This window comes from Hemitrygon akajei, chromosome 13 (assembly GCF_048418815.1).
Source record: "Hemitrygon akajei chromosome 13, sHemAka1.3, whole genome shotgun sequence".
Lineage (NCBI taxonomy): Eukaryota > Metazoa > Chordata > Chondrichthyes > Myliobatiformes > Dasyatidae > Hemitrygon > Hemitrygon akajei.
This window is the reverse complement of record NC_133136.1, coordinates 13,610,558-13,625,503: the sequence shown is the minus strand read 5'-3', so window position 1 is coordinate 13,625,503 and position 14,946 is coordinate 13,610,558. Positions and strand designations below refer to the sequence as shown.

The 14,946-nt window shown below is 43.1% G+C and overlaps 1 protein-coding gene across 4 annotated transcripts in view; it reads right to left on the bottom strand.

Moving 5' to 3' along the window:
* The window catches only part of LOC140737650 (mucosa-associated lymphoid tissue lymphoma translocation protein 1-like), a 120,292-nt gene that overhangs the window by 57,673 nt on the left and 47,673 nt on the right, over positions 1 to 14,946 (bottom strand). For all 4 annotated transcript variants that reach the window (XM_073064170.1, XM_073064167.1, XM_073064168.1 and 1 more), the window contains 3 exons: positions 5,078 to 5,256; positions 3,620 to 3,716; positions 1,899 to 1,940 (listed from right to left, as the gene is read on the bottom strand). In XM_073064170.1, the coding sequence (XP_072920271.1) occupies positions 1,899 to 1,940; positions 3,620 to 3,716; positions 5,078 to 5,256 (318 nt within the window). The remainder of the gene's footprint in view (positions 1 to 1,898; positions 1,941 to 3,619; positions 3,717 to 5,077; positions 5,257 to 14,946) is intronic.

Sequence of the window (14,946 nt, the reverse complement as noted above, 5' to 3'; positions counted from 1 at the left end):
TACAATGAAATATGTCGTTTGTGTTAACCACCAACAAACTCAAGGATGTGCTGGGAGCAGCCGCAAGGCAGTCTTGGGCAAGATTTAATCAACGTGGTTTTGGATTGGACTCTCTAGTTCATGTTATGATGTGCTTCTGCTTTCTGGTGCTCCTTTTATCATTGCTATTTTGGACAATTTTGATCTGGACAGCCTTCACAGAAAAGTGCTAGATTGAGCTGAACTGAACTGAATATTTCGATTCTTTCGATTTTGTGTTTTATATTCTGTGTTTTTTGCTCTTTTTTGGCATTTGCACTATTTGTTTTTCTTGTGCATTGGCAGGGGGGGTGGGGGGGTTGATGCTTTTCTTTGAACATGTTCCATAGTGTCCTTTGTTTTGTGGCTGTCTGTGGGAAGAAGAATCTCAGAGTTGTATACTGCATACATACTTTGATAATAAATGCACTTTGAACTTTGGATCTTTAGAGGGTGGCCACACATTCTGGTGCCAAGTTAAGCTTAAATAAGTTATACAATACTGTGGGAGTGGTCTGACAAAACCCCTATGTAACTACAGTGTTCGCCAGTGTTCAGTCCACTTATAATAAAGGCTCACATATTATAGTCCTTTTTCATGACTTGCTGGCCCTGCATGTTGTCTTTCAGTGACTTTGAACATCAACAAACTCAGTTTCTCACATTTTTCTACATTATATTCCACCTGCCTTGTTGTGGATGGCATTGTAGCATAGCAGACATCCCACCCTGCAAAATCTCATTTCAGGGAGGTAGCACCATCAATTTGCGGGAGACTCCTGGAACTTCTGAGAGAGGTGGGATGTCTGCTATACAGCAGCTCCTTAGCAGCTAGCCAGCTAGTTTAAATAACATTAGCTATGCTAATGAACGAATGACACCTGTTAAACTCACCTCAACATGTCTTTTACATTTTAATCCACCATGGGCAATAGAAAAGTCACTCTTGCAAACAGCGCAGCGGACAACACTGTCATTACGTTTGACCCCTATTAGGCAGGGGTACACTGTAGTGTAGTCTGGGGTGAAGTACGTTTTATATTTTCTTTTTTTGGAACAATCTGCCATGGCGCTCTCTCTCGCTCGTTCTCTCTCTCTCTCTCTCTCTCTCTTGCTCATTCTCTCTCTCTCTCAAAAAAATCGACTTCCGGGATATTGTATATAATTTGCAGGCATCAGGGAACCGCTATCAATATGTGAGAGACTCCTGGAACTTCCAGGAGAGGTGGGATGTCTGGTATAGTGTGTTAGCAACATAGGTTCGATTCCCACTGCTGTCAGTAAGGAGTTTGCATTTGCTTCCCGTGACTATGTGGGATTCCTCCCACATTCTACAGAAATGCGTGTAATTGGGCAGCTTGGGCTTGTTAGAACAGAAGGACCTGTTACCGTGCTGAATCTCTAAATAAAATAAATAAAAATAAAATAATGCTCCTACCCATTCACTTAATTTGTCCATATCTCCATGAAGCTTCTTTACTTCTTCCTCTATACTATGATGAATTACTGTTTATTTAGATTTATTTATTTAGTGATACAGCACAGTAACAGGCCCTTCCGGCCCAACAATCTACTCAATTTCACGCATGTGACCAATTAATCTATGAACCCGTTTATATTTGGAATATGGGAGGAAACTGGAGCACCCAGAGGAAATACACGTGGTCATGGGAGAATGCACAAACGCCTGACAGACAGCAGAAAAATTGAAGCCAGGTTGCTAAACATTGCAATAGCATTACTCTAACCTCTATGCTACCATGCTCTGATCTGATTCTGCTGAACTTCCTCTCCTTTTTGGAAAGAATAGGCCATCCCTGTTTCCCATGAGAGAAGTCAGTTGAAAGTGAACAAGCCACAGAGTAAACAGGATATCTTACCTTCATCACATTCCACTGCAATCGCTGCACTGTGTCTGGGCACTGACAATTAGAGTAATAAAACACAAATTTAGTATTTGCATCATATAGCCATGCTCATTTCTGAAAAGAGAGAACTAATGAAGTGCCAATCATCTTAAAGTCAAGCAAATCTTTTATTTCGCTTTAAAAATTGTTTTTTTTTCCCTCTAGTGATCAAAATGCTTTAAACTCCAATACCTTGTGTGATCTAGTTACCATGTTGAGAACTATCAAAACTAATTTAAGTATTGGGGTAGAAGAATTGGTACCGACCTCATTACAGTTTGTAGAGACAATGCACAGCACTGAAAAAGGAGATCTCTGCCACATCAACACACATCCGGGAGTCTCCTTGGAGTGTGAATCAGGGCAGATGGGGTTCTGAACACCTGAGAAACACACTACAGACCTGACATCTGATGAGCTTCACCAACCTACAACAGACTCAATGGACCGAATGGCCTAATTCTGCTCCTATGTCTTATAAACTCTCTATAGTCTCCAGAAATTAAACATATTTATTTATTTATTTATTTGTTTATTGAGATACAACATGGAGCAGGGCTTTCTGGCCCAGTGAGCTGCACTGACCAGCGACCCCTAATTTAACCCTAGCCTACTGGCATGACTCTGGAAACCAGAGCACCGAGAGGAAACAAGCAGTCACAGGGAGAATGTACAAACTCCTTACAGAAGCAGTGGGAATTGAACCCGGGTTGCTGGTACTGTAAAGCATTATGCTAACCACTACACTGCCATGCTGCCCATGGTATGGAAGCTGCTCTGATATTACAGGGAAAAAAAAGCTTTAACACATGAGATTCTGCAGATGCTGGAAATCCAGAGTAACACACACAAATTGCTGGAGAAACTGAGCAGGACAGGCAGCTTCTTAACTCAGAGGGTCATGAGAGTGTGGAACGAGCTGTCAGTGCAAGTGGTGCATGACAGCTCGATTTCAACACTTAACAGAAGTTTACGTAGATACATGGATGGGAGTGGTATGCAGGGCTATGATCCAGGTGCAGCTCAATGGGACTAGGCAGTATAAATGGTTTGGCACGAGCTAAATGGACTGAAGGGCCTTTTACTGCACTGACTTTTCTCTGACTATAACTCTATCCCATCATGGCCCTTGTACCTTATTGCCTGCTTGAACTGCACTGTCTCTGTGACTGTAACTCTTTATTCAGCATTTTGTTATCGCTTTACTTTTTATTACCTGAACTCAATGTTGAATGGGAAGTGTGTGAGACAAGCTTTTCACTGTTCTGTGGTACATGTAACAATTCATTCGTTGATCAAGTGCCATGTCGTATGACGACCGTGGTCTTTCCATGACAAGGATTGTTCTTGGGAAATCTTTCTACATAAGTTGTTTGACATTGCTTTCTTCTGGGCAGTGTCTTTACAAAACAGACAATTCCAGCCATTATCAGATTGTCTGCCAGGCGTCAGTGGTCGCATAACCAGGACTTGTGATATTCACCGGCTGCTCATACGACCATCCACTAACTGCTCCCATGGCTACATGTGACCCTGATCGAGGGGCTGAGCAGGTGCTACACCTTGTCCAAGGGTGCCCTGAAGGCTAGCAGAGGGTAGGCGTGCCTTACACCTCCTTTGGTAGAGACATATCTCCACCCCACCACCCAAAATGTAACAAAATTTAACTAATTTACTAAATTACAACTCCTTACCTATAATAACTTCTGCTTCCAAACTCCAGAGTTCTGCCCTGTCGTTGAACACACGACAACGGTACTGTCCCTGGTTGTCCATATTTATTTTATTTATCTGTTAACAAATAAAGGTGTGCTTGCGTAAGTTTCTTAAGTGAACAAAATGTAAAGCTCCACACCTGTATCAAAAACAGCTTTTTCCACTCTCACTTGTAAAAAACACTCACAACCCATCAGATGCATAAAGGAAATTGTGGGATTACTACTCAGAATTTTTAGGGACACATTTTTGGCAGGTGATACTCCCAAAAGCCATGCAAACATGAAACGCAAATGCTGGAAATCCAGAATAACCCCACACAGAATACTGGCGGAACTCAGCAGGTCAATCTGCATCTATGGAGAGGAATAAACAGTCGACATTTTGAGCCGAGACCCTTCATCAGGACTGAATCGTCAACTGTTTATTCATTTCCATAGATAAGGCCTCACCTACACATAGGAAAATCTACTTTAAATCCTTTATGAGGAGGTTACCAGGACAAGGGGGCTTACATGATAGAGAGAGGTTAGCCAGATTAAGTCTATAATCCTTGGAGAGGAAAAGGAGGAATGAATTTATTGAATTGCTTAAGATTATGAGAGGCAGAGATAAGGTGGACAGGTCTTTTCTCTAGGATAAGATTGATCAAAACTAGGGTCATTGATCTAGGCTAAGAGGGGAAAGATTTAAACAGACCTGAGAGGCAACTTTTTTTTAACACAGTATACCGAACGAGCTGCCAGATGAAATGGCTGAGGATGACACAGTATTTTCATTTAAGAAGCAATTAGATGGGTATATGGAGGGGTGGAGCTTTGGGGGAATGTGGACCAAACACAGGAAATTGGGATTACAGGATTAAGGCATCCTAGTTGGCAATGATTCATTGCGGCAAAGGACCACTATGCATGCTATATGACCATAAGACAAGAACAGAATTAGGCCATTCAGCCCATTGTGTCTACTCCACCATTCCATTATGGTTGATTTATTATCCCTCTCCACCCCATTCTCCTGCCTTCTTCCCACAACTTTTGACACCCTTACTAATCAAAAATCCATCAACTTCCACTTTAAATATACCCAATGACTTGGTCTTCACAGCAGCCTGTGGCAAAGATTCACCAGCCTCTGGCTTAAAAAATTCCTCCTCATCTCTGTTCTAAAGGGACGTCCTTGTGCTCTGAGGCTGTGACTCCTGATCCTAGACTCTCCCGCTATCAGAAACATTCTCTCCATGTCCCCTCTATGCAGGCCTTTCAATATTCGATGGGCTTCAATGGAATCCCCACTGATCCAGGTGCAGGTAGATGAGACCAAGTCAGGATGGACTGGAAGGGCCTGATTCTGTGCTGTAGAACTCTATGAATCTATGTGAGCAGATTCTTCACAAATTTAAATGGAGAATAAAGGCATTGGATTGTAATGTCTACCTTGTAATGCCTTTCAGAGCCATTGGTGACTGGTATGCCATTTCTCAGCCACTGATAACGTGGCATTGGGATGCCAATTGCAGTACATTCCAATATCAGTGTATCCCCGACCATCAGTCTCTGGGTTTGTGGCTGATTTATTATCTGGAGCCTGGCCTCATTGGAAAAAACTCTTCTTCCTGAAAAGATAGCAATTTTATCATTACCAGCTGTTCACCAATCATGACTTTCAACTATAAATCCATCTGATAAAAAAGATAAATTTGCCTTATTTTATAGACATAGAGCAAAAACGTTATCAGCAAGTCAGAGTGTTGAATGGCAGTGCAGGTCTGCTAAAGATAAGCCTTCAAGATGACCACCATTAACAACTTCTACAAGAGGCGTTGTCGCAGGAAAGCAGCATCCATCATCGGGGTCCCTACCATGTTCTCTTCTCATTGCTGCCATCAGGAAGGTACAGGGGCCTCAAGTCTCACAACACCAGGTTCAGGAACAGTTATTACCCTACAACCATCAGGCTCTTGACCCAGGATGGACAACTTCACTCACCTCAATTCTGAACTGATTTCACAACCTACACGCTCACTTTCAAGAACTTTAGGACTCCCGTTCTCAGTATTATTGATTTACTATTGCATAATTTGTCTTTTTTGCATATTGATTGTTTGTCAGTCGATGTTTATGCATCATCATCATTCTGTGCCCTGTTGTATGATGTGGGCTATCAGATTCTCATGACCATGATAGTTCTTGGCAATTTTTTTAAAGAAGTAGTTTGCCATTGGCTTCTTCTGGCCAGTGTCTTTACAAGACAGGTAACCCCAGCCATTATCCATACTCTTCAGGGATTGTTTGCCTGACATCAGTGGTCACATAACCAGGACTTGTGATATGCACCATCTGCTCTCATGGCTTCACGTGACCCTAATCAGGAGTGTTGGGTGGGAGGGGGGGGGAGAACTATGCAGGTGCTACACCTTGCCCAAGGGGTGAGCTACAGGCTAGCAGAGGGAAGGAGCACTTTATACCTCCTTGAGTAAAGACATATCTCCACACTACCACCTAATTATGTCCCCTCATTTCTGTCCTGGGAAAAAGTCTTTTGCTGCCTTTTCTATCTGTAACTCTGAACATCCTTGCTTATGTATAATATTATATAAATTTTATTGTATTTCTTTATTTTCCTGTACAATGCCTACAAGAAAATGAATCTCAAGGTAGTATATGTTAAGATATATGTACTTCAATAATAAATTTACTTTGACTTTAACTTTGATAATAAACTTTGTCTATTTCGTAGATATAGAATAAAAACCTTATGAGCAAACCAGAGCAACGGGTTGGGTGGCAGTGAACGTGTGCTAAAAAATATAACTCAGAGAAGACAAGCTCTGAGACATAATGGAGGAAGAGTAACCATGCTCCAATGGATGGACTTCATATGAAAGACAGATTCCCCTTCCTCTTGCATAATCCATAAAACTATAGCACACTGGCGCAGAATTAGGCCTCCTGATATTGCTCCACAATTCCATGGTCAACTTATTTTTCCTCTTAACCCTTTTCTCCTGCCTTGTCCTGACATCTTTGATGCCCTTACTAACCCTTACTAATCAAGAAGCTATTACCCTCCACTTTAATTACCCTTTAATGATTTGGCCTCCACAGCTATCTGTGGCAATGTACTCCACAGAATTACCACCCTTCAGCTAATGAAATCCTGCCCCCCCGCCACATCTCTATTCCATCCATGTTTTCTGACGCTGTGCCTTCTGGTCCTACACTCCTCTTCTACAGGAATCATCATCTCCACATCCACTCTACTATGCCTTTCATTATTTGATAGATTTCAATGAGATCCCCCCTCATTCTTCTAAACTCCAGTGAGTACAGGCCCAGAGTCATCAAACGCTCCTCATACATTAACCCTTTCATTCCCAGGATCATTCTCACGAACCTCGTGTGAACCCTCTCCAATGCCAGCACATCCTTTCTTGGCACCCGGAATTGCTCACCTGTGCTCACAACTGCAACTGCAGTCTGACAAATGCTTTATAAAGCCTCAGCAATACATCCCCGTTTTGATATCTAGTCCTCTCGAAACTATGCTAATCCTTAGCGTAATGAATGCTGCTTTGAAATATGACTAAAGTTACATTAACCATTACAAAGGAGCAAGAAGACTGGAGAAACAAGACACTGCAAATACTGGAATCAAGAGCAAAATATGAGCTGCTGGAGACTTAATAGAATACTGCCTGGATTGGAGAATATGTCTTATGATGTAATGAAGGAGGTTGAGAGGTGACTTGATAGATGATAAGATCGAGTGGGCAACATAAATCTTTTTTCCCAGGGTGGAGGTCAACATGAAAACTTCACAAGCATTTCTATAGAGGAATGCACACTATAGTTGAGCTACCCATGGCAACAGAGAGGCAAATTGTAATCCTCAAAGCACTGCAGAACCTCCACTTTGCACAGATTCAGCATGTCATCTAAAACTTTGACAAACTTCTATATCTACAGAGTGGAGAGTACCTTGGAAACACCAATGCACAAGAATAGAAAAGCCTGCACAATGTAGTGGACATAGCCCAGTCCTCACAGGAAAAACCCTCCCCACCACTGAGCACATCTACAAAGTGTGCTGCCACAAGAAAGCAGCGTCCATCATCAAGGACCCTTTCTAGGCCACAGCCTCTTTCCACTACTACCACTGGGAAGGAGATATGGTTGCCTCAGGTCCCACACTACCAGGTTCAGGAACAGTTATTACCCCTCAGCCATCAGGCTCCTGAACCAGCATGGATAACTTCACTCACCTCAACACTGAACTGATTCCACAACCAATGGACTCACTTTCAAGGACTTTGTAACTCAAGTTCACAGTATTATTTATTATTCATTTTTTTATTTTTGTCGTATTTGTAGTTTGTCTTCTTTGCACATTGGTTGTGAGCCTTCAGGTTTTCATTGATTCTATTGTATTTTTTTTGTTCTACTGTGAATGCCCACAGGAAAATGAATCTCAGGGTAGAGGGTAGTATATGGTGACATATACATATTTGCATGATAAATTTAATTTGAACTTTGAACTTAAAGTAGATAAGTCACCAAATGAAGGACAGTTGCATATTACATTACAATTGACTGGGCATCCTGTGAACAGGCCACATCCCACTTCTGTGGTCCCACAGCCAGGACTGACTAGTTAGATGTCTCCTTTAAGATAAAGATTAGCTTGATTTGTCACGTGTACATAAAAACATAGAGTGAAATAGAGTGAAATTCCAACCTTACCCCCTCTGAACACTCTGCTCTTCATTCCCTCCGCAACAATCCTTACCATTAAACCCGCTGATAAGGGGGGTGCTGTTGTCGTCTGGCGCACCGACCTGTACATAGCGGAGGCACGAAGACAACTCGCTGACGCCTCCTCTTATCTACCCCTGGACCATGACCCCACTAGGGAGCACCAGTCCATTGTCTCCCAAACCATTTCCGATCTCATCAGCTCGGGAGATCTCCCATCCATGGCCACCAAACCACACCCCACACTTCCCGTTTCTACCAACTACCTAAGATTCACAAACCTGCCTGTCCAGGCAGACCCATTGTCTCTGCTTGCTCCTGCCCCACTGAACTCATTTCTGCCTATCTCAACTCTGTTTTATCTCCCCTTGTTCAATCCCTTCCCACCTATGTCCGTGATACTTCCCATGCTTTACATCTCTTCAAAGATTTCAAGTTCCCTGGCCCCCACCGCCTCATTTTCACCATGGACGTCCAGTCCCTATATACCTCTATCCCCCACCAGAAAGGTCAATAAGCTCTCCGTTTCTTCCTGGATTCCAGACCCAGCCAGTCACCCTCTACCAGCCACTCTTCTCCGCCTCGCGGAATTAGTCCTCACCCTTAACAATTTCTCCTTTGGCTCCTCCCACTTCCTCTAAACTAAAGGTGTAGCCATGGGCACCCGCATGGGTCCTAGCTATGCCTGCCTTTTTGTCGGCCATGTGGAGCAATCTATGTTCCAAGCCTACACCGGTATCTGTCCTCCTCTTTTCTTGCGTTATATCAACGACTGCATCAGCACTGCATCCTGCATACATGCTGAGCTCGTCGACTTCATTAACCTTGCCTCCAACTTTCACCCCGCCCTCAAATTCACCTGGTCTATTTCCGACACCTCCCTCCCCTTTCTAGATCTTTCTGTTTCTATCTCTGGAGACACCCTATCCACCGATGTCTACTACAAACCTACTAACTCCCACAGCTACCTAGACTATTCCTCCTCCCACCCTGTCTCCTGCAAAAATGCTATCCCTTTCTCTCAATTCCTCTGCCTCTGCCGCATCTGCTCTCAGGATGAGGCCTTTCATTTTAGGACAAAGGAGATGTCTTCCTTTTTTAAAGAAAGGGGCTTCCCTTCGTCCACTATCAACTCTGCCCTCCATCACGTCTCCCGTATTTCACGCACCTCTGCCCTCACCCCATCCCCCAGCCAGCCCACCAGGGATAGAGTCCCCCTGGTCCTCACATATCACCCTACCAGCCTACAGATCCAACGCATAATCCTCCATAACTTCCACCACCTCCTACGTGATCCCACCACCAACCACATCTTCCCCTCCCCCCCACTCTCGGCTTTCCGCAGGGATCGCTCCCTACACGACTCCCTTGTCCATTCATCCCCCCATCCCTCCCCATGGACCTCTCTCTGGGCACTCATCCCTGCAAACGGTAGAAGTGCTACACCTGCCCCCACACTTCTTCCCTCACCACCATCCCAGGCCCCAGCCAGTCCTTTCAGGTGAGGCACCACTTCACCTGCGAGTCAACTGGGGTGATATACTGTATCTGGTGCTCCCAATGTGGCCATTTATACATTGGGGAAACCCGCTGCAGACTGGGAGACCGTTACACCGAACACCGGCGCTCAGTCCTCCAGCAGTGGCGGGATCTCCCTGTGGCCACACGCTTCAATTCCACAGACCACTCTCAATCTGATATGTCTGTCCATGGCCTCCTCTACCATCAAGATGAGGCCACACGCAGGTCGATGGAGCAATACCTTATCTCCCGCCTAGGTAGCCTCCTTCCTGCCGGCATGAACATCCAACTCACTGACCTCCATTGATACCCCTGCCCCCCCCTTACCCCCATCCCTATCTATTATTTTAGTCTGGTTCTCTTTCTCTCTCTTTTCCCCCCCTCACTATAATCTCTCCCCCCCAGCCCTACCTTTCTTTCTCTTTTATTTCCCAGAATTCTCCTCCTTCCCCCTAGCCCATTTCCCTCCAGCCTATCACTTCCCAGCTCTCTACTTTCTCGCTCCCCCCCACTTCTTATCCTCCCTCGACCATCCCATGTTACTTCACTCCTGATGAAGGGTTTCGGCCCGAAACGTCATTATTACCTCCTCCCATAGATGCTGTCTGGCCTGCTGAGTTCTGCCAGCATTTCGTGTTTTTTTATTTATTTCCAGCATCTGCAGATTCACTCGTGTTGCCATAGAGTGAAATATATCAGTTTGTGTTAGCAACTATTAGATTCTGAGGATGTGCTGGCCATGTTTCCAGTGCCAGCTTAGCATGGCTGTAACTCTCTAACCCTAACAAAACATCTTTGGACTGTGGAAGAAAACCAAAGCACCTGGAAGAATCCTACATGGTCACAGGAAGAATGTACAAACTCCAAACAGACAGTGGTGGGAATTGAACACCCTGCTGGCGATGTAAAGCAATTATGCTAACCACTATGCTATTGTCCTCCAAAAGGAGCACAAACTTGTCGTTGGGTTTGGAGGCTTGCATGCCTCAATGACCCAGAGAGCTTTGTTGGCTGAGGTCATGCTTTAACTCTTGGAAGGGCTCTCCATGCCAAACAGGTCAAAGGCTAGAGGCTAAACTAGAGTGGTCCACCGGTCCTCCAGGTTTTGGGGATTCAGCTCAGGGCTAACAAACCTGACTGGTCAAACAAAACTGTAACGGAAGCAGCAATGAAGAATTCTTCTATATCTGAGTGTGACGGTATTCCCGAGTCTCTTCCCGAGACTTGCATGACTGCCAATAGTGAAAACTGAGAGGAAGCTACTGACACAATGAAGGAAGCCCTGAACACTGCCAGAAAAGAAGGACCTTCAATGCTGCCCTCTACACCAGCGGCAAAACAGGCAGCAAGTAAATAAGTATGCTACTGTGCCTTGTATCATACCATGGACCGTTTCATCTGGATCCTCAAGATCTTGGAACACTATTGCACTGGTTCAGCCACAGTGGAAAGGGTGTCTGCTTGTGACTCCAAAAAAAAGCTCTGGATTGATGGTGCTACACATTTACTGCATCTGATGTCATGATAAAATTCACAAATCAAGTAAAAGAGTAAAAGTGCTCTAATCAAATTCTACTGCCTTCAAGGTATTTTATCTTCCATGAAAGAAATCCAGTGTTATCTACTATGTATCCATATAGAAGCAGCTCTTGGCTATGGTAGCGGTGGGTTAATTTATTGGTATTGTTGTGGAGTTGGCATCAGAACTTAAACCAATTCTAAAAAAAAAAGTTCTTGTGCAATTCTTTTACTTTATCACTTCAGATTTCCCTTGCGACCAGAGGACAAGATAAAAGACCTTCAATCAACTTCTTAACACTCAAGGCAAATGCTGCTCAAATTCTCCCTAAATCCAATCCACATTTTGAAGTCAAACATATATATGCAAAGTTCTAAAGATGCTGAAAGTCTTGAGCAAAACATATACACAAGATGCTGGGGGAACTCAAGTGGAAGAAAACTTTTATACCAGTCCTGAAGAAGGGTCCAAAATATAGACTGTTTACTCTTTTCCATGCAGATGCTTCCCGTCCTGCTGAGTTCCTCCAGCATTTTGTGTGTGTTGCTTTGGATTTCCACCATCAGCAGAACCTCTCATGACTGAAACATTTATACTGTTTCATATACTGTATTTGTGAGCACATGGATACACAATTAGCATTCAAAGATTCAAAGTTAATTTATCATCAAAGTATGTACGCAGTATACAACCCTGAGATTTATCTTCCCCACAGACAGCCAAGAAACAAAGAAAACCATGGAAACCGTCCAAAGAAAAACACCAAGCCCCTCCCATGCACAAAAAAAAATCGCACAAACAGTAACACGAAAAAGATTGAGAAACGCAGAATATAGAACACAAAATTGAATGAGTCCAGGCATGTTGAGTTAAGCTCAGTATTTGTTATCTGCAGGCTGCCCCAATTCCTGAAATACAGCTCAATTACATTTCTTTCTAAGCCATTTATTATTGCAACTGATACAGGAGAGTTAAGTAAAATAACTTAGAAGTGATTTATAAATTGATACATTATCTGAATAGTTATTCAAAAAAGCACTTGCATAATTTCATAATAAAGGCTTGTATAGTACAAGTTTGTTCTAAGTACTGTAGCTATGCAAGTTTGTTGCCTGGTTTTGAGTGTTTCAGTTATAAGGCATGTCTAGAGAAGCTGGAAATCATAAATACAAGAGATTTTGCAGATGCTGGAAATCCAGAGTAACACACAGAAAATGCTGGAAGAACTCAGCGGGTCGGGCAGCATCTACGGAGAGAAATAAACATTTCACTCCTGATGAAAAGTTCTGTCCTGAACCATTGGCTGTTTATTCCTCTCTATAGGTACTGCCTTACCTGCTGAGTTCTTCCAGCATTCAAGATTGAGAATTGTTTAATATCATTTCCAGTACAAAAGTATAAAGGAGAGTGAAATAATTGTTGCTCTAGATCAAATGTTGCATAAATAAAGACAATAAATATAAAAGCAAACATATAAACACAATGTACAGTACTGTGCAAAAGTCTCCAGTACCCTAGCTATATATATGTGCCCAAGTCTTTTGCATAGTACTGTATATTATATCTTCCAGTTACCAAAAATAACACTTAATACTACTGAGCTAAGACAAAATTGAGTACTCTCATTTTTGTTCCAAACCACCTTCCTATTTTACCAATGGTGGTGGCATCCGTCAGTCTCGAGAGACCATGGATCTGTGCCTGGAGTTTCCAGGGTGCAGGCCTGGGCAGGGTTGTATGGGAGACCGGCAGTTGCCCAAGCTGTAGGCCTTCCCCTCTCCACACCACCGATGTTGTCCAAGGGAAGGGCACTAGGACCCATGCAGCTTGGCACCGGTGACATCGCAGAGCAATGTGTTGTTAAGCGCCTTGCTCAAGGACACAACACACTGCCTCAGCTGAGGCTCGAACCAGTGACCACTAGTCTGATGCCTTGCCCACTAGGCCACGCGCCAACACTTATTTTACCAATATACAGTAGTGTTCAGTGTGGACTAGTAGTACTAGTATGGACTAGTAGTGTGGAGTGTGCATTTTGAGTGTGTTGCTCTGGTGAAGCTGGGATTGATTTTGTTGGAGCAGGGCTTTCTGAAGAGTGCCTTGATGAAGATAAACACAATTAATGCAAGCAGGCTTTTTCCACTGAGGCCAGGGTAGAAAAACTACTAGAGGTCATGGGTTAAGGGTGAAGGGGGAAAAGTTTAAAGGGAACATTAGGTGGGGCTTCTTCACACAGAGAGTGGTGGGAGTGTGGAATGAGCTGCCAGTTGAAGAGGTGAATGCAGGCTCACTTTTGACATTTAAGAAAAACTTGGACAGGTACATGGATGAGAGGGGTTTGGAGGGATATGGTCCAGGTGCAGGTCAGTGGGACTAAGCAGAAAAATGATTCGGCACAGCCAAGAAGGGCCAAAAGGCCTGTTTCTGTGCTGTAATGTTCTATGGTTCTATGATAATTATAGGGAAGATAGTCGAATATTTTTTCCTTGGTGAGGTGTTTAAGAGAACATAGGTATAATAAAGAGAAATAGACAAATAGAGAGGATCTGAAAGGGAATTTTTCTCCACTCAGAATGAAACATACTGCCTGAAGAGTCGGTTGATGCTACCATTGTTGAAGATGTTCTTGGATCATCTTCCTTTAGTTATGCTCTGGGTCATGGGTTAAGACTGAAAGGTGAAATATTTAAGGGGAACCTGAGGGGGAGTGTTTTCACTCAAGAGGGTGGTGAGAGTGTGGAATAAGATGACAGTGGGACTGGTAGATGCAAGCTCAATTTGAACATTTAAAGGAAGATTGGATAGGTACAGTGCTTATAAGAAGTATTCATGTCCCCCTTGGAAGTTTTCATGTTTTATTGTTTCACAACATTGAATCAAACCCTAATTTGCTTTTTCTGACACTGATCAACAGAAAAAGACTCTCTGGTGTCAAAGTGAAAACAGATCTCTACAAAGTGATCAAATTAATTACAAATATAAAACACAAAATAATTGATTGCATAAATATTCACCCTCCTTTTATATGACACACCAAATCATCACTGATGCAGCCAATTGGTTTTATAAGTCACATAATTAGCTAAGGTGTCCTAGCTATATATATATATATATATATATATATATATATATATATATATATATATATATATATATATATATATATATATATGAACCTGTGTGCAGTCAAGGTGTTTCAAATAATTTAGTAAAATTACACATGTACCTGGCAGGTCCAACTGCTAGTGAGTAGATCTCCTGACAAAACTACACCACAAAGACAAAAGAACACTCCAAGCAACTCCGTGAAAAGGTTATTGGAAAGCACAAATCAGGAGATGGATACAAGATATTTTCCAAGTCACTGACTTGGAGTACAGTTAAGTCAATCATCAAGAAATGTAAAGAATGCGGCACAGCTGTAAATCTGTCTGGAGCAGGCCGTCCTCAAAAACTGAGTGACCGTGCGAGAAGGGGACTAGTGAGGGAGGTCACCAGAAGACTGATGACA